Below are 24622 nucleotides of genomic sequence, written 5' to 3' on the forward strand. Positions count from 1 at the left end.
TTACTAGGAAAACCTTATTACAGATAAAGACAATCAACCACATACTGACCAACAGTTCAATTTACCAGAATGATATTACAGTTATAAAATTGTATCTAATACTGTAACTTCAAAATATTTAAAGCAAAAATTTATAGTGCTCCAAAGAGAAACTGACAGATCTGTCTTCATAGTGGAAAATTTTAACACAGTTCTCAGTTATTAATTTAAAAATAGTAAAGAAAAAGAGTAAAAATTTAGAAGATTTAAACAACATATTCAGTAAGCTTGATGGAAGGGTATTTAGAATATGTGCCCAACAATTGGGGGATACACATTCTTTTTAAGCACACGTGGAACATTTTTGAAAATTGGCCATATGTCAGGCCATGCATAGCAATTGTAGTAAGTTTCAAAGAAATAATGTAATGTGGACTCTGTTCTTTTAAAACGAGTTAAAATAAAGGATAAGGGCCCCCCCCCAATACAGTTAGTTGGGCTTCCCTGGTGGCTTAGACAGTAAAGAATCTGCCTGTAATGCAGGAGATGCAGGTTTGATCCCTGGTTTGGGAAGATCCCCTGGAGAAGCACATGACAACCGACTCCAGTATTCTTGCCTGAAGAATTCCATAGACAGAGGAGCCTGGCGGGCTACAGTCCCATAGGGTCGGGAAGAATTGGACATGCCTGAGCAACTGACACTTTGACTTTCAGGCTGGAGACCCGAAACACTTCCCATTGCCACCAGACCAAGTCCCAGCGATGAAAAAGATAATAAGAGAATATTATGAAATAGTAGTATAAATTTTATGCCAGTGTATTTGAAATTTGGGCAACATAGACAAAATATATTTGACCAAAGTCAAGCAAAGAAGAAACAAAATCTGAATATTCTTGTACCTGTAGGGAAAAAATGAGTCACTAGTTAAAAATTCTTGCAGAAGTCAAACATCAGATGTCTTTGGTTTTTTAAGAGAGTTTTGCCAGACATTCAAGGCACAGGTAATCCAGTCTATTGTCGGTGCCAGATTTATCTTAATTGCCATGTATGTAATAAAAAAATTTTTTTTAATCAACTGGATGGTTATTTTGTATTAAGGGCGATTCTTCAGATCTCTAGTCTATCCTTTTACCAGAGATGAGACTTATTTTCATTTTATTTTGTAAGGTTCCCTATAAAATAATTTTAGTCATATGTTTTTTCCTAACTTGAACTTTGTTTAGTTTTATTAATTGACTAACTTTGTATTAATTAAAAAGAAGGTAACATAATAAGTGTGCCAAATTTTACATTCACAGAAGACATGAAGAGACATTGCACCAAAGAAGTGCAGGTGGCCAAAGCATATTGAAAAGAGTTTACTTGTAATAAGGATCAAAGAAGCTTTTAACTTATTGAATAAGACTGGTCCAGAAGGCATGAATCTTCCCTGACTTCTCTTAAGACCTAGTTTACTAAAAAGATAATTACCCTTTCTTAAGGGTTTGTTGTGAAAAATTGAATACATATATATGCATGTGTACACAGATATATATATATATATATATATATATGAAATCACAAACTCAGAGGCCCTGTTCAACTATGAGATGCTGTTTGTTTCCCCAGAGCACAGGCCGCAAAGCCCTGCATCCTTTTCTTTGATGAATTTGAATCCATTGCCCCTCGACGCGGCCACGATAACACAGGGGTCACAGATCGTGTGGTTAACCAGTTGCTGACTCAGCTGGATGGAGTCGAAGGCTTGCAGGGTAATAATTGTAAATACAGAAATACCTTCTAGTAACCAGATTCCCCCAGGATTTAGTAAAGTATTTTCTTTTCCTCCAGGTGTTTATGTACTGGCTGCCACTAGTCGCCCTGACTTGATTGACCCTGCCCTGCTCAGGCCCGGCCGACTAGATAAATGTGTATACTGTCCTCCTCCTGATCAGGTGACAATTTCATATACCTACACACGCGCCACTTTCCTTGTGAACTTTACTTCTGCCAGGTAATAGCAGTTGTCCTTAGAAGACCAGTTTTTGGCAAAGGCCCTAGTCATTGTTTTCTTACAGCATGAAAAGATTCTGAATTAGATGCAAAGCCTTTCTTTGGCCCAGCCATCCCATGCAAACTCCCATCTGAAGACTTTGTGTTAGCCAGATGGAAAAAAGGGAGGGAAACAGAGTATTGATGTCGATGTTCCCTGTGTTCAGAGATCACACACCTCATCTTGACAGAAGACTGATACAGAATCAAGCATAGTAATATAGGAAGCGTCCATGCCGGTTACATAGAGATATGCCTTTTAACCACTCTAGTCCTGTGTTCCCAAATTTAGAAACAAATGGATAAGTGAAAGAAGAAATAGACAAATCAGTAGTCAAAGGTATAAATGTATATCACATGTAGCAATTACTTTAATTTTCTTTTTGAAACATTTCTTGGCTCCTTTGCCCAAATACAGAAGATAAGCACTAAGAAATGACCTACACTGAATGGTTGAGAATGTTGATTTTCATTCATTTTCCTCCCTGTGTTCCTTCTGTTAGACAAAAAGGACCAAGGAGGACAGTTGTAGCCTGGAGGTACATTCCTCAACTTGTTTGTAAAACTTATTAGATATATGAAGTAAATGTATAAGAAAAATCCTGTAAGATGCATAGTTGAAAATATTATATTCAATGTTATTTGTTAAGTCAATGAGTTTTTCTCCCTTCAGGCGTCACGTCTTGAAATTTTAAACGTTCTCAGTGAGTCTCTACCTCTGGCAGATGATGTGGATCTTCAGCACGTAGCGTCCGTGACCGACTCCTTTACGGGAGCTGATCTAAAAGCGCTACTTTACAATGCCCAGTTAGAGGCCTTGCACGGAAGGCTGCTGTCCTGTGGGCTCCAGGTAAGTCATTGGAGGAGACCGTTACTGTGGTGTCTTACGGTGATAGGAGCAGTTCAGTGTCAGTTTCAACCTTAAAAAAAAATTTTTATTTTTGAACGACTTCAGTTTAACTTTATAGAAATTTGTTTTTAGTCATGTGTACCGTAATTGGGATACTGGCTTTGTAGAGAATTTGTAATTACATGGAGAATTTGGTGTCTGTTTCTTTGACCTTACCTTACTATTGGCAAAATACAGTTGGTGTGTGGAAGGGTAGCCTTTGAATTGAGGTATCAGGAATTATATTGCGGATTTCAAATTTTTTGCTTTTTTAAAAAAATCATCAAATAGTTATTTTGAAGCTCAGACTGTCCCGGATCTGGCCAGAAGGAGCCCCTTTTGGTGGCTTCTGCCTTCGTGGTGTGTTGTCCTCTTTCTCTGATCACCTGCGTCCCTACAGGACAAGATGTTCTAGGTTTATCTTGTACTTTTGGTACTCCAGCCCCAGAATGTTTTTTTCTCTAAGGATAATATTTTAATTTTTGCATCAGAGAATTTGAACTCTGCCACATTATGGACTTTACCACATATTTTCTAGGGAGGCTTTTCCTCTATACACATTTTGTTGGAAGTTATTGCAGGGACTAAATTAGATACTTCCAAGTTTGTGCTACTTATTTTGGTAAGCCATTGAAGGTGTTTCCTCCCCCTGCCCCATTTCACTAGCAGAAAGGGTGTTTATTTGTAAAGCACTCCATAATGTTGCATCAACCATGTTTTAGACTGCCTTCTCATTTCAGAATAGAAAAATATGAATTTAAAGAGACATGAAAATAAAATCCAGAGGTCTGAATCCTAGCTTTGTTAGTTTTGGGGGAGATGGTTGGCAAATTACCTGTATATTCCATTTTGTCTTTCCTTATTTTAATAGTTAAAATTATGTGATATGCCTCAGAACCACTAGAGAATCGATAAGAACTTTTGTAAAAAGGGCCTGGAGTTTCCTTGGTCTGTTAGAATGCTGTGTGGTTTATTTTTGAATTGTGATTATTCAGAGCTTTACCGCTGATTGTCCTTTTGTATGTTTCAGGATGGAGGTTCCAGCTCTGATAGTGACCTGAGTCTGTCTTCAATGGTTTTTCTTAACCACAGCAGTGGCTCTGATGATTCAGCTGGAGATGGAGAATGTGGCCTAGAGCAATCCCTGGTTTCTCTGGAGATGTCGGAGGTGCTTCAAGATGAATCAAAGTTCAATATGTACCGGCTCTACTTTGGAAGCTCTTACGAATCAGAACTTGGAAATGGGACCTCTTCTGATTTGGTAACTCGTGTAGTTGTACAGTTCTGAAATAGCAAGCCATGTTGGTTCAGTTTGTGTCCTAACCAGCCCCCCGTGTTCTTTCTGGTTGGTGTGACTCCGTCAGTAAAGCAGTCTTTCCGTACACTAATCATTTTCATTCCTTGTGAAGACAGGGCTGGCAGTAAGGGGAGCCGAGGTAGCCAGTGGTTGTGATCACCCTTTGGTTTCTTACAGGTTTTTCTCTCTTCGTTAGCAGCTTTAAAATATCTCAGTAGCAGATCCATTTTATGTTAAACTTAAATTCTCTTATTGTAGAACAGTTGAGGATAATGAGAAATTTGGTATGATAATGTCAAAAATTCTGACAACAAAATGTCTTTTGGTAATACTTCTGGTAGAAAGTATAAGCACAGTGAAAAAGTTATTAGTAATGTTTCAACAGGGAAAATGTATAGATTAAATTTGTGTGTTCTAGTCACTAAGTCGTGTCTGTGACTCCATGGACTGTAGCCCGCTAGGCTCCTCTGTCCATGGGGTTCTCCAGGCAAGAATACTGGAGTGGGTTGCCATTTCCTTCTCCAGAGGATCTTCCTGTCCTAAGGAGACGAACCTGGGTGTCCTGCATTGCAGGCAGATTCTTTACCGACTGAGTTACAAGGGAAGCCCAGATCAAATTTGGGCAATAGCATTTTTCTAAATTAAAATAGCATTTAACACATTATCTCAGAAGACAGTGATTCACTGTTGCTTTATTGGTAAACTTAACATTTTTACAAAAATTCAGTAATTTTTTAGGTAGATTTCCTTAATTAGGTTTTAAAAAATAGTAACCCATTTTTATTCTCAAGAACTGTAAGCAGTTTTAATTCTAGTCCTTGTTTTCTGTTTCTTAACATGCAGAAATGTCCCAGAACCTTAGTATACCCTATCACTGGAGCATCAGGGACAGATTTATAACAAAGCATAAAGAACACCTTGTTTGATGGCAGTTTTCACTCTGTGGTGGGTCAGCCGTGTAGGTATAGATGATCCTTTATAGAATATGAACATATTTTAAACCAGCTTAAATTTTAGCTAGTTAAAATGTAAGCTTACCCGTGTTAAAGTTTTCCTGCTGGAAGTCTGTCATTTTATCTTTTGGCAAGTACATGACTTTCTTCTCCCTCACGCTTTTTCCTTCCCTCCCATCTCTCTCTATCGTACTTAACCCTGCAGAGCTCACAGTGCCTGTCAGCGCCGAGCTCCCTGACTCAGGAGTTTCCCGGAGCTCCTGGGAAAGATCAGTCATTACGGCCTCCACTCTTCAGAACAGCCTCCCAAGAGGGTTATCAGGAACTCACACAGGAGCAGAGAGATCAACTGAGGGCAGACATCAGCACCATCAAAGGCAGATACCGGAGCCAAACTGGAGTAAGGCTTCCCCCTTCGTCATAATTGTAAAACTTCTTACAGATTGTTTTTCCTGTTTTGGATATGTATTTTTTTGATTTGTAAATGTGCTCTCTTTATAAAGGGCTGAAACACATCAATCAGTCAAATGGTTATGTGCTAACAGTTTTTGGTAATCTTATGAGAAAGGGAAGGCACAGTCCCAAGAAAATGGCAAAAGCAAATTATATTCTTTTTCAAAAGCAAATAACTCTTTTTCATTATGTCCCTTAGTTAACTTTCTGTCATTTTATTTTTTGTTTAAGGAGGATGATGCCCTTAACCCACCAGGACCAATCAGAACCAGTTTGGCTATTAGCCAGTCACATTTAATGACTGCGCTTAGCCATACTCGGCCATGCATCAGTGAAGATGACTGGAAGACCTTTGCTGAGTTGTAAGTAACAAATTCTGATTCAGAAGTATACATACTATTACAGGTGACAGTTCTTCAAACTTCTAAAGTTTAAAAAAAAAAACTTCTAAAGTTCTTTTTCAAATCACAAATAATATGTGGAATATTTAAAAGCCAATTCAAAAACATTTGCTTAGTAGACATGCATTCAAACACAAAAACTTAAGGAATAAAGAAGTAAAAAATAAATTATTTTTATATAAATGTATCTTTATATAAATCAGATTTAATCAAATGAATTGGTTAATGGACTTTTTTAATTTTAAAAACAAAGAAAAAGTAAAATCATTTTTCTTTTATTTCATTCCAAACTGTATATTGGAATCATTTCTCAAATGACCCCCATTTCTAACATAAATAATCACAGTAAGACTAAACTGTTTTCAAATTTAAGTCTAGTTTGAATTTGGGAAATGATTCCAACATGTAGTTTGTAGAAATTATGAAAATTGACCTGTTTTGTTTTCAAAATAATTTATATTGTGTTAATCTCAAAAACACTTAAATACATTCACATTTATTCACTTGTGGACCATGTTTAATATTTATTTAAGTTTATAGGCTTCTTCAGTTGTCTCTGTAAAAACTTTGGAGTCTGAGACCTGTAGACTGGGAAACATTCTAGATCAATAATTCAACTTAAGAGATGTAGTCCTCTGTAATGTAAAACATGATGACTACAGTTAATAGTACTGTAGTGTACATTTATAAGCTGCTAAGAGAGTAGTGTATATTTATAAGCTGCTGGGAGAGTAGATCTTAAAAGTTATCACAGGAAAAGTAACTGTGAAGTGATGATGGTTGACATCTAGACTTACTGTGGTAATTCTTTCACAATATATTCATGTATCAAATCACTATGTTGTACACCTAAAACTAATACAATGTTATATGTCAGTTGTCTCAGTTTAAAGAAAGTCAAAAATGGGAGAAAAAAAAAGTATTCCTGGTGTTTAGAAGTTACAACTTTCTTGTTGAATTTTGCTAAACTCTGGGGTATGTATGTGTACATTGAAAGGGTAGAAAAATTATTCCTTTTCTTCTAGGTTCTTTGGTCTAATAAATTGAATAAGGTGGATTAACAGGAGGAAAATCTAATGTTGTATATTCAGGATCTGCATAAAAATAGAATGAAGGCAACCAGATAGTTGAGGTTTATATATTGTCTTGAGATAAGGGGCTGGACTTCACAGGGGAGGAGGACAATTCACAGGAAAGTGGGAAGAGCAGACGTTTGGTGATCAGACGTTTGTCCTGTCATGCAGGTAAGTCTTTTGAGATGAAAAGAAGAAGAAAAAGTTCTCTCTGGTCATGACTCCTTTCTGGTGCAGACCCCCTTCCTAAATTCTTTTTGGCAGTTAAGGGAGGAATAGAAAGCTTTTCTCAGCTCTGTTGGGTCTTGATTCTCTTTAGCGCAAAATAATCCATGTGGCAGTTTGGGGTGGGAACTAGATTAATTCAGGATCCAGTCTATTAATAGTTAACAGGTAGAAAACCAAATGTTAGAGACAATTAGCACCGGAATCTGATATCCACAAAAGTACATTAATGAAACATGATTTCTCTCTCTACAACAACCCCCATTTCTAACTTAAATAACCACAGTAAGACTAAACTGTTTTCAAATTAAATCTAGTTTCAGTAAACTTGGCCTGATTATTTGCATAAGTTCAGCAAGAATAGTAATTGACCATATAGGTGCTTTTTGCTGGAAATTTTCAGAAGGAATCAGTTTGATGTTTTAAAAGACTCGATGCTTGGAAGCCAAGGCAAGTACTTACCATAAGATTGCGCTTGCAGTAGCTATGCCTGTTGACCCTTGAACAACATGGACTTGAACTGCATGAGTCTACTTGTGCTCAGATTTTCAGTAAACATGTACCGTAGTACCACGCAGTCCACGGCTTGTTGGATCTGTGGATGCAGAGCTGTGGATACAGAGGGCTGAATGAAGATTTGTGTCCTTAGTGAGGGGTGGGGTTGGCGCCCCTCACTGCTGTGTTGTTAAAGGGTCAACCATATTCAGGTGGGTTAAATTCCTCCCATTTGGAGGTCCCCAAGATACCCTGAAGTCCCTATACCTGCCAGGAAATGACCTTCCTAAACTCATCTGATAAGGTTACTGGGAACTCTGAAAAAAAGGTACCAGGCAGGTTTTCCAAGGGGCATTATTGGTTCCATAAAATCAATCTTAGTTTCTTAAAATTGTCCCGTCTTTTTTGTTCTCCGTGCATCCTCACATATGACGTTACAGTCAAAGCCTTGGTACTATAACCAGTGCTTCCAGCTGTGTCCGTTACAAGGAGAAAGGATTCTTATTGAACTTATGGAAATAACTGTAGCCATAGGAATATTCATTGAGAGATTCTGAATTCCGGAAGGATCAGGTCAGAGAAAACATGTTTCATTTTTGTTCACAAAGGCATATTTAACCAAATTATTGATAGCATAAAAGAAAAAGGTTTCCTTAAATCTGGAAAAAATAAAACAATACTTGATAAACACAAAGTCATAAAAACTATAATGGTCCTCAGTAGTTCATTCAATCCCGTGTAATTAATTTTTATGGATTTTTTGTTAGCAGTTTTACGAAGCCATCAGTTTCTCCATTAGAGTTCTACAAATTCTTACCTAAGTCAGTGGCATAAACTGAAAGTTATCAAAACCAGCTCTTGTTAGAGTCCTTCCCATGAGTCTCACTGAAGATCTAGCACCTTTGCAGGAACACTTTTACAATAATTATAAATGACAAAAGGCATAAAAATGGCCATGTTTAAAGATTTGATGAAACTCTTTACTATCTTTGCCAACTTTTCTGTAAATCTAAAGCTCTTCTCCTAAAATAAAGTTATTAAAATTTTTAAAAAATCTGATGAAACATCACTATAATGCAGTTGATGAGGAAATTTGGTTATTTCTGTGACATACAATTTAAGATAACTGGAATTACAGGAATTGTATACAATTCCTAAATGTCTAATGTGGAATATTCATAAGGCATATTAATAACATACCCGTATAAATATTGAGTATCGTTTGTAGTGTTTTTTCTTGACAGTGTTTCCCATGTAATATAATATATCAAGTAAGCCTAATTTATCTTTCTCTTTTTGTTAGGAGAAAGGGTACAGATCTCTTGAGATCTTCCAGGGGACCTCTGGAAAATCAAAGGTCAAAAAACCTTATTTAGAATTTGGGGAAGTTTGTCAAAAATACCAAGAGATTTTAAAACACCAGTACTATCTTAGGTATCTTACTGTTAAATAATACTTATTTGCTTAACCATAGTGTCAGAGACTTTGCAGGCAAATACAGAGTTGTAAAAACAAAACACTTAAGAGAAGACTTTCTTAAGAAATAAGACATGAGGCATAGGAAATTATTTGGGTAAAATAGGATTTTGATTTTTAAAAAAATTTTCTATGAAGACTACTTAAAGGTAAAGAACCTTTCACAGTCTCAGCAATAGCAGACCAATAGCCCAAAAAATTTTTGTTCTGAAGGATAACATTTTAATATCAGTAGTATATAAAACTAAAACTTTTTAAAAACCCTGTAGTAAATTCGTTCCATCTTATCCACCTTGACTACACAAAGTCTCTGTCCCCAAGTTTCTATATTCAGTTTGTCCTTGATCCTTTCCCATTCTGAAACCATTAGAATAGAGTTGCATACAGTTGTTCTCCTTGTAATGTCTCAGTTCTAATTACATAAATTAGAATTCTTAACACAAACCTTAATTTCTGGTAATTTTGAACTGTCACACTAGCATTTTGTAGACTGGCAGATTACTGCATACATTTCATAATTTCCGGAAGACTACACCTTAACAGTACAATCCTTTAGTGTAGAATAGGACACATTTCTTTATACTTTGAAATATTTTTAGTTTCTACATTGTAAGAAGCCAAAAGTAAATAATAGTATGTTCAGTAGTTAATGTTTCAGTATTTTATCATATTTAGAAATGATCTAGATATCCAGTGAATTTTCATCATTTGCCAAAACTAAGGTTTTAAGTTACCAAAGAGATTATGGAAACAAAGTAGACATACTGTAAAAATTCATTATTGAGAAGTTAAGAATGAGTTTTTTAAATATGATTTAGATTACTTATGAAAACACCGGAGCACCCAGTAGCTCCGACAGCTGTTCCACACGTGGTCGTGTGTGTCCACAGTGCTCAGTCCATCCCAGCCTCCCCTCCCCCCACCGCGTCCCCAAGTCCACTCTCTACATCTGCTTCTCTGTTCCTGCCCTGCACCTAGGTTCATCATATATGCACTTGAGTTCAGATTCTAGATTCCACATATATGCAGTAATATGCAATGCTTGTCTGACTCACTTCACTTTGTATGACAGCCTCCAGGTTCATCCACATCACTGCATATGACCCAATTCATTCCTCTTTAAACCATGGGAGTTTTTGTGTGTGTGTGAAAGTCGCTCAGTCATGTCCAGCTCTTGCAACCCCATGGACTGTAGCCTGCCTGGCTTCTCTGCCATGGACTTCTCCAGGCAAGAATACCAGGGTGGGTTGCCGTTTCTTCCTCCAGGGGATCTTCCCAATCCAGGGATTAAACCCAGGTCTCCTGCAGTGCAGGCAGATTCTTCACCATCTGAGCCCCTGGGGAAGCCCAGGAATTGTTATAAGTCTACAGTTTTTAAAAAGCCTCTCCTGCTGCTGCTCCTTTGCCCGCAGTCCCAGGTGACTGTAGACCATGTTTTAGCTGTCTCCTAGGATACATACAGGGACCGAGGAAGAAAGTACGCCTTCTGCTTGTGTTTCGAGTTGGCTTACAGTGTTAGCTTCAGGTGCGCTACATAGTGATTCAGCATCTACAGGTACACCCCACGTAAAGTCACTGCAGAGCAATGGCTGCGTCTCCCTGTGGTGAGCAGTGCAGTCCTCGCTCCTTGTTTATACAGAATAGTTTGTGCCTCTAATCCCCAAACCCTGGCTCGCTCCCTTCCTTCCTTCTCTTGTCTGGTGACCACCCGTGTGTTCCCTGCATCTGTGAGTCTACTTCTGTTTTGTTTCATACATTCTTTTTTTTTTTAGATTGCAAAGTAAGTGATAACAGTATTTGCCTTTTCTGATGATATTCTCTAGGTCCATCCATGTTTTATCAAAGGGCAGTATTTCAGCCTTTTTAATGGTTGAGTAATATTCCATTGTATCTACATACATCTTATTAAGCCAGCTGTTTATTGATGGACACTTCTGTTGCTTCCATACCTTGGTAATTCTAAATAATGCTTCTTTGAACATTAAAATGCATGTATCTTTTTAAAGTACTATTTGTTTTTCTACTATTACTTATATACACTTAATATTCTATATATATAGCAAATAGAATATACTAATACTATATAGCATTACCATACTATATTACTAGTATTACTATACATAGTATTATCTAGTATACTAATTAATACCAATTACATTCTGGGTACATAAAGTAAACTGTATATTACTATATATACCCAGATTCAATTACTGGTTACATGATAGTTCTATCATTGTAGTTTTTTGAGGAACATCCATATTGTAAGGAGCCTGCATTTTGTTTTCTATAGTGGTTACACAGATGTTCGTTTACACCAGTAGTGTCAGACGGTCCCCCTTTCCCCTCATCCTTGCCTTTATTATCTGTAGTCTTTTTTGATGATAGCCATTCTGACAGTTGTGAGGTGATATCTCACTGTGCTTTTGGTTTGCATTTCTCTCATTGGGAGATGTTAGAAGGCTAACATCTCTAAAGAATGTCTTCTTTGGAAAATGTCTATTCAGATCTTCTGCCCATTTTTTTCTCAGGTTTCTTTGATATTGAGTTGTATGTACTCTTTATAGTTTGAGTATTAACCACTTATTGGTCATATTATTTGCAAATATTTCTTCCCATTCAGTAAGTTATCTTTTTGTTGATTATTTCCTCTTTCTAGGAGTTTGGAGGTATATTTAGTATCAGAAGTCTAGAGTAATTATTTACATAGTTCTAACATCCTGATCTTTTATACTACCTGCAAGCATTTTGAGAACAATAGGGGAGGTCTGGGGGGTTGGTAAAGAGAGGTGAACTTTTGAATTGTTTCTGGAGCCACATTTCTCATTTTGCAGAGACTAATTTGTAAAATATGCACGGTTTCTTATTTCCTCAAAAAACTGGATTGCAGCCTGAATGCTATCAAGGGCCTGACCCAACCATCCAACTACATGAAGATTTTTAATTATGAAGGAAATCAAGAGATTACTACAATAGCCTACAATATGTTGTCTATAAGAGACCCACCTTAGAGCAAACGACATGCGCAGATTAAAAGTAAGGGAACAGAGAAGGATTAGCTGAGGATGGGAGTAGAAGGATGTGAGCTCACCCTCTTCCTGCAGAAACACCAAAATCACAACTAACTGGTGAGCAACCATTTACCCAAAAAAAATTGAATATTCTACATCCAAACACAAAAGCCACAATAAGATGGTAGGAGGGGCATTATTGCAAATCCCATACCTGCTGGGTGGGTGACTCACAAGCTTGGAAACAATTCTACCATAGAAGTTATCCCACAGGAGTGAAAGTTTTAAACCGCACATCAGCCTTCCCAGCCTGAGGGTCCAGCCCCCAGAGAATCTGGCTTTAAAGGCCAGTGGGGTTTGATCACAGTATTTCTACAAGATGGGGAGAAACACAAAGTCTGCTCTTAGAGGGCGCACACAGAGTCGCATGTATATGGAGACCCAGGGGGAAAGAGCAGTGACCCGATAAGAGACAGGGACAGACCTACCTGCTAGTACTGGATGGTCTGCAGAGGTGGGGGAGAGGGGGAGTGGCGACTGTGACTGACTGCAAGGACAAAGACACTGGCAGCAACGATTCCGGGATGTACTTACTGACGTGAACCCTCCCCAGGCTGCCATTAGCCTCTGCAGGTTCCAGTGCTGGGTCGCCTCAAGCCAAACCACCAACGGGGCAGGAACATGGCGCCCCCATCAGCAGACAAGCGGCTTAAAGACTCCCTGAACATGGCCCTGTGCACCAGAGGGACGAAATCCAGCTCTACCCACCACTGGACCAGAATCAGGCCTCTCATCAGGAAGCCTGCACAAACCTCTTAGACAGCCGCAACCACCAGGGGGCAGACAGAAGAACTACTCCTGCGGCCTGTGGAACAGAAACTGCAATCACAGAAAGTTAGTCAGAATGAGATTGAAAAGGAATATGCCCCAGATAAAGGAACAAGATGAAACCCAGAACAACTAAGTGAAATAAAGATAGCCAACCTACCGGAAGAAGAATTCAGAATAATAGTGAAGATGATCAGAGATCTCAGAAAAAGAATGGAGGCAAGGATTGAGAAAGATAACAATAAATGTTTGCTGAAGACTGAGAAGAACTAAGGAACAAACAGATGAACAATATGAAATGAAAAAATACACCAGAAGGAATCAATAGAATACGTGAGGCAGAAGAACAGATAAGTGACCCAAAAGATAATAGTGAAAATCACTGCCATGGAACGTAACAAAAGACAAAGACAGTCTAAGAGATGCCCAGGACAATATTAAAGGCACCAACATTTGCTTTACAGAGTTCCCAGAAGAAGAAGAGAGAAAGGATCTAAGAAAATATTTGAAGAGATAATAGCTGAAAAATTCCCTAACATGGGAAGAGAAACAGTCACCAACATCTAGGAAGAATAAAGAGTCCAGATAGGATAAACCCAAGTAGGAACATGTGTAAGAAACATGTTGAAACACCTATTAGTCAAAGATTGAATACAACAAGAAAAATTACAAAGATTAAAAGCAACAAATGCCATCCAAGGGAACTCCCATAAGTGTTATCAGCTGATCTTTCAGCAGAAACTCTGCAAGCCAGAAGGGAGTGGCATGATATATTTAACAGATGCAGAAAAAGCTGTTGACAAAATTCAGCATCCGTTTATGACGAAAAGGCTCCAGAAAGTTGCTTCAGAAGAAACACACCATCAATATAACAAAGGCTATACATGGTAAAGCTACAGCTAACATCCTCAGTTCAGTTGCGTCCAACTCTTTGCAACCCCATGGACTGCAGCACGCCAGGCCTCCCAGTCCATCACCATCTCCCAGAGCTTACTCAAACTCATGTCCATTGAGTCGGTGATGCCATCCAACCATCTCATCCTCTGTTATCCCCTTCTCTTCCCGCCTTCAATCTTTCCCAGCATCAGGGTCTTTTCCAGTGAGTCAGTTCTTCACATCAGGTGGCCAAAGTATTGGAACTTCAGCATCAGTCCATCCAATGATATTCAGGACTGATTTCCTTTAGGATGGACTGATTGGATCTCCTTACAGTCCAAGGGACTCTCAAGAGTCTTCTCCAACGCCACAGTTCAAAAGCATCAATTCTTTGGCGCTCAGCTTTCTTTATAGTCCAACTCTCACATCCACACATGACTAGAAAAACCATAGCTTTGACTAGACAGACCTTTGTTGGCAAAGTAATGTCTCTGCTTTTTAATATGTTGTCTAGGTTGGCCATAACTTTTCTTCCAGGGAGCAAACATCTTTTAATTTTATGACTGCAATCACCATCTGCAGTGATTTTGGAGCCCCTAAAAATAAAGTCAGCCACTGTTTCCCATGAAGTGATGGGACTGGATGCCCTGATGTTCGTTTTCTGAATGTTGAGTTTTAAGCCAGGTTTTTCCACTCTCTTTCATTTTCATCAAGAGGCTCTTTAGTTATTCACTTTCTGCCATAAGTGCGGTGTCATCTGCATATCTGAAGTTAGTGATATTTCTCCCAGCAGTCTTGATTCCAGCTTGTGCTTCATCCAGCCCAGCGATTCTCATGATGTACTCTGCATATAAGTTAAACAAGCAGGGTGACAATATACAGCGTTGATGTATTCCTTTCTTGATTTGTAACCAGTCTGATTTTCCATGTCCAGTTCTAACTGTTGCTTCCTGACCTGCATACAGATTTCTCAAGAGGCAGGTCAGATGGTCTGGTATTCCCATCTCTAGAAGAATTTTCCAGTTTATTGTGACCCACACAGTCAAAGGCTTTGGCATAGCCAATAAAGCAGATATAGATGTTTTTCTGAAACTCTCTTGCTTTTTTTGACGATCCAGCGGATGTTGACAATTTGATCTCTGGTTCCTCTGCCTTTTCTAAATCCAGCTTGAACATCTGGAAGTTCATGGTTCACATCCTGTTGAAGCCTCGCTTGGAGAATTCTGAGCATTACTTTACTAGTGCGTGAGATGAGTGCAGTTGTGTGGTAGTTTGAGCATTCTTTGGCATTGCCTTTCTTTGGGATTGGAATGAAAGTTGACCTTTTCCAGTCCTGTGGCCACTGCTGAGTTTTCCAGATTTGCTGGCATATTGAGTGCAGCACTCTCACAGCATCATCTTTTAGGATTTGAAATAGTTCAACTGGAATTCCATCACCTCCACTAGGTTTGTTCATAGTGATGCTTCCTAAGGCCCACTTGACTTCACATTCCAAGATGTCTGGCTCTAGATGAGTGATCACACCACTGTGATTATCTGGGTCATGAAGATCTTTTTTGTACAGTTCTTCTGTGTATTCTTGCTACCTCTTCTTAATATCTTCTGATTCTGTTAGGACAATAAGGAGAGAAGTGGTATAGACCTATCTTTTCATGAAATATTCGCTTGGTATCTCTAATTTTCTTGAGGAGATCTCTAGTCTTTCCCATTCTATTATTTTCCCCTGTTTCTTTGCACTGATCACTGAGGAAGGCTTTCTTATCTCTCCTTTCTATTCTTTGGAACTCTGCATTCAAATGGGTATATCTTTCCTTTTCTCCTTTGCTTTTTGCTTCTCTGAGCTGAGACATGGAAACAACCTCGACATCCATTGACATGAATGGATAAAGAAGCTGCGGTGTGTGTATATAAATATATACACACATGTATACATATATACACGTACACACACACACACACACACACCAGAATATTACTTAGCCAAAAAAAGTGAAATAATTGCCTTTGCAGCAACATGGATGAAGCTGGGGATTGCCATACTAGGTGAGACAGGTCAGAGTGAGAAAGACCGTAGACCCAAGCCCAGGGCTGGCTGTTGCGCTCCTTTGTGCTGCCTCTCCACAGGCAACATGAGATACTTGTTTAGCATGAGCTCTTTCATGTGTTTTCAAAAACAGAAGTTTTCTCCAGTTTGAAGGATCCATCTGGCCACTGACAGACAGGGTCTTAATGGTGACTGTAACCTGCAACCCTTTTTATGGCTTAACCAGGAATGACCACAAGAAGTGTCCCAAAAGAGTACAAAAGACATAGCTTTCACAAGGTCCACAAAGTTTCCTCACAGAACTAGCCAAAGAAGGCAGAGCCCTGCGTGGTCAGAGGCAGTGAGAATGGGGTGGGGAAGACGGAGTCTCCCGTCTCCCACCAGAGTGCATGATGCTGCAGTTGCAGACCTGCCCATCACCACATGCACAGGAGCTACTGGCGTGGGACTCCCCTGCGCCAAGAAGACAGTGACGCTTGAGCCAGCAAAGGCCCCTGCGGGCTGGGGCACCGTGAGGCAGACGCCCTATGAGCTGGCACAGTGACCGAGAGAGTGCTGCTTCTCGCTGTCTCAGACCCGGAGTTTTCCTGTTGCCCATCAGATGCAAGCTGATACTTAATCTTCTGGCTGGCTTCTCTCTGGTTAAGCCACAGAGAGTCACAAACCCATACCAGCCACAAAGCCAAGCTCTCAAGACATAGAACAAGACAAGAGGAAACCTCACCTGTTTAAATACAGGGGACCCACTGCAGAGTGTGTCAAAATAAATGCACGTCTTTTAGAACCATGAACTCACCAGTCTGTGAGGCCAGTGGGCTTGAACAATTGACGTAAATTAGAACCTATCCCTGGTAGCTCAGCTGGTAAGGAATCTGCCTGCAATGCAGGAGACCCTGGTTCGATTCCTGGGTTGGGAAGATCCCCTGGAAGACAGCATGGTGACCCACTCCAGTATTCTTGCCTGGAGAGTCCCCATGGACAGAGGAGTCTGGCGGGCTAAAGTCCACCGTGTGGCAGAGACTTGGACGCAGCTAAGCACACACTGCATCTCTCTCTGGTTTTCCTCCTCATGAGACGTGACGCAAAGGCCAGAGCCGGACGCAGACAGTTTGGGAGAACTGGATCAACAGAAGACAAGAGTACTCAGAAGGTGTCTTTCCCAGAGTCGCTGTAGCTAAGGCACTGCTGCTGCTAAGTCGCTTCCATCGTGTCCGACTCTGTGCGACCCCACAGACGGCAGCCCACCAGGCTCCCCATCCCTGGGATTCTCTGGGCAAGAACACTGGTGGGGCTCTAGTTCACACAAAAATTTTTCTCCTGCATCTGAATTTTGAAAAGGACTCTCCCCACCCTCACTTCCACCGAACCTGCAGGCAGAGACCCAGGAGACTGATGTAAGGATTCTGACCCTTGACTGGCTCTTCTCAGGGGTCCCAGGATCTCCCACCCACAGCCAGGGGAGCCCCCCAATTGCACCAAACTGCAGGGGTAGCAAAAACTTTCCTTCTGGGTTCTTTGGCTTGTCTGTAATTGACTGCCATAGGATGTTAACAGGTGATAAACTAATTTTGTAGATACAGGACCCCCATAAAAACAAGACCCATTGGCAGTCAGTGAGCTGAGGCCTCTGTAGTGTCCTGAACTGAGGGAAGGGATGGGGCCTGAAGCTTCAGAGGTGAAGAGGGCAGCTCACAAGGAGATGAGAGGAGCAGCTGTTCACCCCGCCAACGATAGCAAAAGCCATGTCTGCTAGCGGCTCTGTCTGGTGCGGGCCGCAGTCTCAGTTCCGTAAGGCAGTGAGAGAGAGGCAGGACGCTTTCCCGGGTCTGCTGCGTCTCCGTGCCCTTCAGCTCAAGATAACCCGCGTGCCAGAGTGGCTCACTGGGGGGCCGTATTCTGCTCCCCTTCAACAAGATACGTGCTTACTGTAGAAAAATCAGGAAACAAAGGGGAAAGAAAACCACCAGCAGATTCCCTAAACCTCACTACCTCCCAGATCTGACTTGTACGCTTGTTTTCTGTTAATAAAATAAGACACTCTGCACATACTGCTGTATCGAAGTCCCCCATCCACCCCACACATCTTTAACATTCTGTCACATTTTAAACACATTTACTGTTTTGTCATTTCATATCGTACAGCTGTGGCGTGACATCCAGTTTTTGGACTTTATCACATTGCTCATAGTGAAAACCTTTCTCCTACCTGTGTTTGCACATATCCTTAATTATTTCACTGGGACAGGAGTTGTCGCATCAGTTCACTCACATTTTTTTTTAACGCTTTTGAAATCTACTGCCGAAGTGTCTTTCAGAAATGTGTGTTGCGATAGTAATGTAATTATAGTACCAGCCTCGCCATGCCCTAATGTTAAATGTTTTAGTATTCCTCTAAACTTGGCCAGTTTCGAGAACAGTTGTATGTATCTTAAAATTTTACATTTCTCTGATTAAAATATAGCAGTTGATCATTGTCATTCGTATTTTCCCTTTTCTAATTTGTTTATTCATCCTCTTTGTTCCTTTTCTATTGGAGTGTTCAACTTTCAAAAACTCTTATAAGAACTGTCTTTGTTTCTTAAAAACTTGTTTGCAGCAATCCATTGTTTTATGTTTTGTAAATTCAGCATTTATAAGTATTAAATGTTATCTTTTTTTTTAATCAGGTATGAAAGCTTTCAAAATCCAAAGAAGAGAAAAAATCAAAGTGGAACAGTGTTTCGACCTGGACAGAAAGTAACCCTGGCCTAAAACATACTCCTGACTGTGTGTGTGTGTGTCCCTGTGTTACAACAATGGATGTGTCATCTGTACATTTCTTTTAATTTAACTTGTTAATCTATAAAATCAGAGATTGTTAAACCTGTTATCTAATGGTCAGGAGTACTTGACAGTAATACTCTAAAATAAATTGAGATATTTATAACAGATTCTGTACTTTATTTCCTATATATGTAAATTCTTACTGAAATAATATTGGCCACATAGAATAACTGATTTTTTTCTCCTTTGAAGAAAAGAGAATGTAATTAAATACATTTCTTAGAATTCATGATTGCATATTCAACATCTTCTTTCATTTGATAAGTTTTATGCTTAACACCTTGATTATTTTGGAAATAAAAAATTCAGTTATCTACTGATCCAATGATCTGTTCTTTTTATCTGCAAATGTAGAATTTGCACACTATTTAAACAAACTGAGTTGCTCCTTCAATCAGAAGTGAAATGACATCCCCTAACATAAACTAGGTCCAGCTGCCAGGCCAGGAGCTTGAACGATGTACAGTCCTCCCCGCCAGCTCCGTGACAGGTCTGTCCTGCCGTGCTCTCTGAACTAAACTGTAATGTCACTACCATCAGCACAAGCTGTATGTCGTAATGTGGTGAGGGGCAAGGAGAAAGGTCAGTAGACTACGCAAATAAACACATGAGAGCAAATAGAAATGTATCGGCTATAACCACTGCCCTTTTTGCAGCTAATTGTTTGGTCATGGCTGATAGGTTTCATTTCTCTCTTCCGTTATTTATTCCATGTTCCTCTGACTTCAGCCCTCACGTTAGTGGGTTAGAAGCTTCCCCGGTGGCTCAGCTGGTAAAGAATCTGCCTGCACTGTGGAAGACCTGGATTCGATCCCTGGCTTGGGAAAAAATCCCTGGAGAAGGGAATGGCACCCCACTCCAGTATTCTTGCCTGGAGAATCCCATGGACACAGAAGCCTGGTGGGCTACAGACCATAGCATCACAAAGAGTAGGACACGACTGAGCAGCTAGCATTTAGTGGATTAGAGGCCTTTGCTAAGTAGGGTGGTCTAAGCTGTCATTTCCATCTTCGCCTTTGGTGACCTAAGATTGCAGGTGTCCTCCATTCAATTAACTGTGCACACTCGGTATGACAAGGGTGCACACTCAGTGTGACAAGGGCCCAGCCATTCTCCTCCCATCACCCGTCGTGTAGCGTCAGCCATAGATTCACTCAGCCAGCATGGTAAATCCTCCCCTTTCAAACCCCTGGAATCATCACCGTGTTCCCTTCTCAGAAGCATGCCTCCTTTGTTTACCTCTAAATCCACAAAGCCCAGAAGCACAAGAAAGGCAAGCAATGATGTTCAGTCACTAGGAATTAACTGAGACATGTCATTCTCCCTTGCACTTTGGTTCCCAGCTCCTCAGCGCCTTCTGTTAAGGCCACGGGCCTTAATACAGTATATATACTGTGTACTGCATCTTGCAGAAAGGAATTCCAACTTCACAGTCAGTTATGTCCCCAGAAGCCCAGCTGTTTCCAGGTGAGGGGAATTTACATTAAGTCTAGGGAATTCACTATAAAGCGAGTTTTGTGATCAGGAGCAAATGCCATAAGGGATAGTGTAATAGTGTGAGAGTGTGTGGTGAGTCCGTGAAAGAAATGCTGCACTGTATGAAGCACAAGCTGGAATCCGGATTGCTAGGAGAAATATCAATAACCTCAGATATGCAGATGACACCACCCTTATGGCAGAACATGAAGAAGAACTAAAGGGCCTCTTGATGAAAGTGAAAGAGGAGAGTGAAAAGGTTGGCTTAAAACTCAATATTCATAAAACTAAGATCATGGCATCCGGTCCCATCACTTCATGGCAAACAGATGGGGAAACAATGAAAACAGTGACAGACTTTATTTTGGGGGGCTCTGCAAAATCACTGCATATGGTGACTGCAGTCATGAAATTAAAAGATGCTTGCCCCTTAGAAGGAAAGTTATGACCAACCTAGACAGCATATTTAAAAGCAGAGACATTACTTTGCCAACAAAGGTCCATCTAGTCAAACTTATGGTTTTTCCAGTGGTCATGTATGGATGTGAGAGTTGGACTGTGAAGGAAGCTGAGCACAAAAGAACTGATGCTTTTGAACTGTGGTGTTGGAGACGACTCTTGAAAGTCTCTTGGACTGCAAGGAGATCCAACCAGTTCATCCTAAAGGAAATCGGTCCTGAATATTCACTGGAAGGACTGATGATGAAGCTGAAACTCTAATACTTTGGCCGCCTGATGTGAAGAACTGACTGATTTGAAAAGACCCTGATGCAGGGAAAGATTGAAGGTGGGAGGAGAAGGGGCTGACAGAGGATGAGATGGCTGGATGGCATCCCTGACTCAATGGACATGAGTTTGAGTAAACTCCAGGAGTTTGGTGATGGACAGGGAGGCCTGGTGTGCTGCAGTCCATGGGTCGTAGAGAGTCAGACACGACTGAGCGACTGGACGGACTGACCGACGGAAGCTGGCTCCCCAGGTTGCTCTAGCAATAAAGCATCTGCCTGCCGATGCAGGAGACCTCAGAGACTAGGGTTTGATCCCTGGGTCGGGAAGATCCCCTGGAGGAGCACATGGCAACCCTCTCCAGTGTTCTTGCCTGGAGAAGCCCATGGACAGAGGGGCCTGGCAGGCTCTAGTCCTTGGGGTCACAAAGAGTCAGACATGAGTGCTGCTTAGCCTAGCACCCAAGGTCTCTACCTCCAAATATATTCTTTAGATTTTGCATGTAAAAGGCAGATACATAGTGCTTGTCTAAGCCTTCTCCTTCTACACTTGACTTATTACTATCTCCCTGGGGCATGTAGTAAGGACAGGACAATAGAAGGAGCTTCCTTTTACAAGGTGGATCCCACACAGATGGAGGTGATTTGGGTATTCAAGCAAGGGACACTGGCTGGGTCACTATCAAGCAAGATTTCAAAAGGCTGGGGATAAAAGGGACTCCAGTTTTATTGGGACAGTAATTGGCACATGCCAATTACCAGGATTCAACTCTTTTCCAGTCAATACCTAACTTTTTCATAAGAGATCTAAAATGGCTATGAACTCAACAAATAATGCCATCCAGTAAACTGTGGTATCAAACTCCTGTTTGTGTGTCAGAATTTGGCACAAAAATATAGAATAATGGAACAGAATAGGAAGCCCAGAGATAAACCCACACACTTATGGTCACCTGCTCTCTGACAAAAGAGGCAAGAACATACAACAGATAAAAGACAGTGTCTTCAATAAGAAAATGGAAAATGGAACAGCTATGTGTAATAGAATGAAATGAGAACATTCTCTAACAGCATATGCAAAAATAAACTCAAAATTGAGAGAGAACCCTTTTACACTATTAGTGGGAATGTAAATTGGTACAGCCACTACAGAGAACAGTATGGAAGCTCCTTTAAAAACTAAAAATAGAACTACCGTATGATCTAGCAATCCCACACCTGGGCATACATCTGGAGAAAAGCATACTTTGAGAAGATACATGTCCCTCAATGTTCATTGCAGCACTATTTACAATAGCCAAGACAAGGAAGCACCCTAAATGTCTATCAACAGAGCAATGGATAAAGACGACGTGATATATACATACAGTGGAATATTACTCAGCTATAAAAAGAATGAAACAGGCTGTGGGAGGAACCCCGGTGGGGCCAGGACTTGACCCAGGACCACTTCTGCCCTTGTCGTCTGAGGGGCCCCTTCCTTAAAGAGTCCAGGGAGAAGCTCCAGCCTCTGCCAGGCGTTATGGTCACTGAGTCACCTGCCCACTTGCCTGCTGCCTTTGTTGAAAGTCATCATGCCTCGGGGTCAGAAGAGCAAGGCTCGTACCTGTGAGAGACACCGCCAGGCCCAAGTTGAGCCCCAGAATCTGGATGTTCAGAGAGCCACAAGTAGTTCATCCCTGGGTCCATCCATAGAGGCCATATAGAGGAGAAGGTGGTTATAATGGTGTAAAAATGGAAGCAAGCTGCAATACAAGGCTGAGAAATAGATGCAAGGCTGAGATTCCCAAGACAGGCCTGCTGATGGCTGTTCTGGGTGTGATCTTCATGCAGGGCAACTGTGCTAGTGAGGAGCAAGTCTGGGAAATCCTGAATGTGATGGGGTTATATAAGGGGAGAAAGCACTTCATTTTGGGGGTGCCTAAGAAGCTCATTACCAAAGATTTAGTGCAGAAGTACCTGGTGTTCAATAGTGATCCTCCATGCTATGAGTTCCTGTGGGGCTCTAGAGCCCACGCTGAAACCACCAAGATGAAAGTGCTAGAGTTTATGGCTAAGATCCATAATGTGGTCCCCACTGCCTTCCCATCCTTGTATGAGGAGGCTTTGAGAGATGAGGAAGAGAGAGCTGAAGCTAGAGCTTCAGCCAAGGCTCGTATTGCCGCCCTGGCCAGGGCCCGCTCCAGTGCCTTAGCCAGCAGTTCCTTCCACTCCAAAAGAGTTGAGGCAGATTCCTTACTTTGTTGTTAAAAAGAAGTTCACGTTCTAAGTAGTAGAAGGTTGGGGCGGGGTTGCAGACAATACTGTGCGTAACATATTTGCGTTTTTGTGTTCTATGCAGTATCTTGGAAAATTTTTAAAATATTGTTCCTTTTAATAGAAGATTGAAGTAGCTTTGTAATCCAGACTTCTGAGTGATATTGCTCAAACACTGATGCTATGGGTGAGATCTAAGAGTTTCATTGTTTTATAACTGGAAAAGTTCCACCTTATTAATTTGGAATAAGATAACATGGCAATGGATGAGGCATTACTTTGGAAATGTGAAAAATTCAGCATTGTAATAGTTGTGGTCAAGAAATGCATAAATAAAAGATAAAAGTTCTTGGTTTAAAAAAAAAAGAATGAAACAATGGCATTTCTAGCAACATGATGGAAAAAGAGTTATGACTAACCTAGACAGCGTATTAAAAAGCAGAGACATTATTTTGCCAACAAAGTTCCATTTAGTCAAAGCTATGGTTTTTCCAGTAGTCATGTATGGATTTGAAAGTTGGACTGTAAAGAAACCTGAGTGCCAAAGAATTGATGCTTTTGAACTGTGGTGTTGGGGAAGACTCTTGAGAGTCCCTTGGACTTCAAGGAAATCCAACCAGTCTATCCTAAAGGAAATCAGTCCTGAATATTCATTGGAAGGGCTGAAGCTGAAACTCCAATACTTTAGCCACTTGATGCAAAGATCAGACTCATTGGAAAAGACCCTGATGCTGGGAAAGACTGAAGGCGGGAAGAGAAGGGGATTACAGAGGATGAGATGGTTGGATGGCATCACCGACTTGACGGACATGAGTTTGAGTAATCTCTAGGTGTTGGTGATGGAGGGAAGCCTGAAGTACTGCAGTCCATGGGATTGCAAAGAGTCAGACATGACTGAGCAACTGAACTGAACTGATGGACCTAGAGATTATCATAGAAATCAAAATAAGTCAAAGATAAATATCATATGATATCACTTATATGTGGAATCTAAAAAAATGACACAAATGAACCTATTTATGAAAACAGATTCACAGACTTAGAAAACAAAAAACGTATGGTTACAAGGAGGGAAAGGTGGGGGGAGGAATAAATTAGGAGTTTAGGATTAACATATATACTGTTATATATAAAATACATAGTAACAAGGATCTACAGTATAGCAGATACCACAGAGAACTCTACTCAATACTGTGTAATAACCTATATGGGAAAATAATCTGCAAAATAAGGGATATAGGTATATATATATATAACTGAATCAAAAAGATATGACATTGAACCCCCCAGGTTGGTAGATGGCCAATAGGCCA

At 40.5% G+C, this 24622-nt stretch overlaps 1 protein-coding gene across 1 annotated transcript in view; it reads left to right on the plus strand.

Moving 5' to 3' along the window:
• The window catches only part of PEX1 (peroxisomal biogenesis factor 1), a 70541-nt gene extending 51369 nt beyond the window's left edge, over positions 1–19172 (plus strand). Inside the window, exons 18-24 of the mRNA XM_070471768.1 lie at positions 1589–1731; positions 1811–1914; positions 2685–2861; positions 3931–4161; positions 5356–5550; positions 5835–5965; positions 18696–19172. Of these exons, the coding sequence (XP_070327869.1) occupies positions 1589–1731; positions 1811–1914; positions 2685–2861; positions 3931–4161; positions 5356–5550; positions 5835–5965; positions 18696–18780 (1066 nt within the window). The 3' untranslated portion in view covers positions 18781–19172. The remainder of the gene's footprint in view (positions 1–1588; positions 1732–1810; positions 1915–2684; positions 2862–3930; positions 4162–5355; positions 5551–5834; positions 5966–18695) is intronic.
• Positions 19173–24622: the final 5450 nt, after the last annotated feature.

This window comes from Odocoileus virginianus, chromosome 1 (assembly GCF_023699985.2).
Source record: "Odocoileus virginianus isolate 20LAN1187 ecotype Illinois chromosome 1, Ovbor_1.2, whole genome shotgun sequence".
Classification (NCBI taxonomy): Eukaryota; Metazoa; Chordata; class Mammalia; order Artiodactyla; family Cervidae; genus Odocoileus; species Odocoileus virginianus.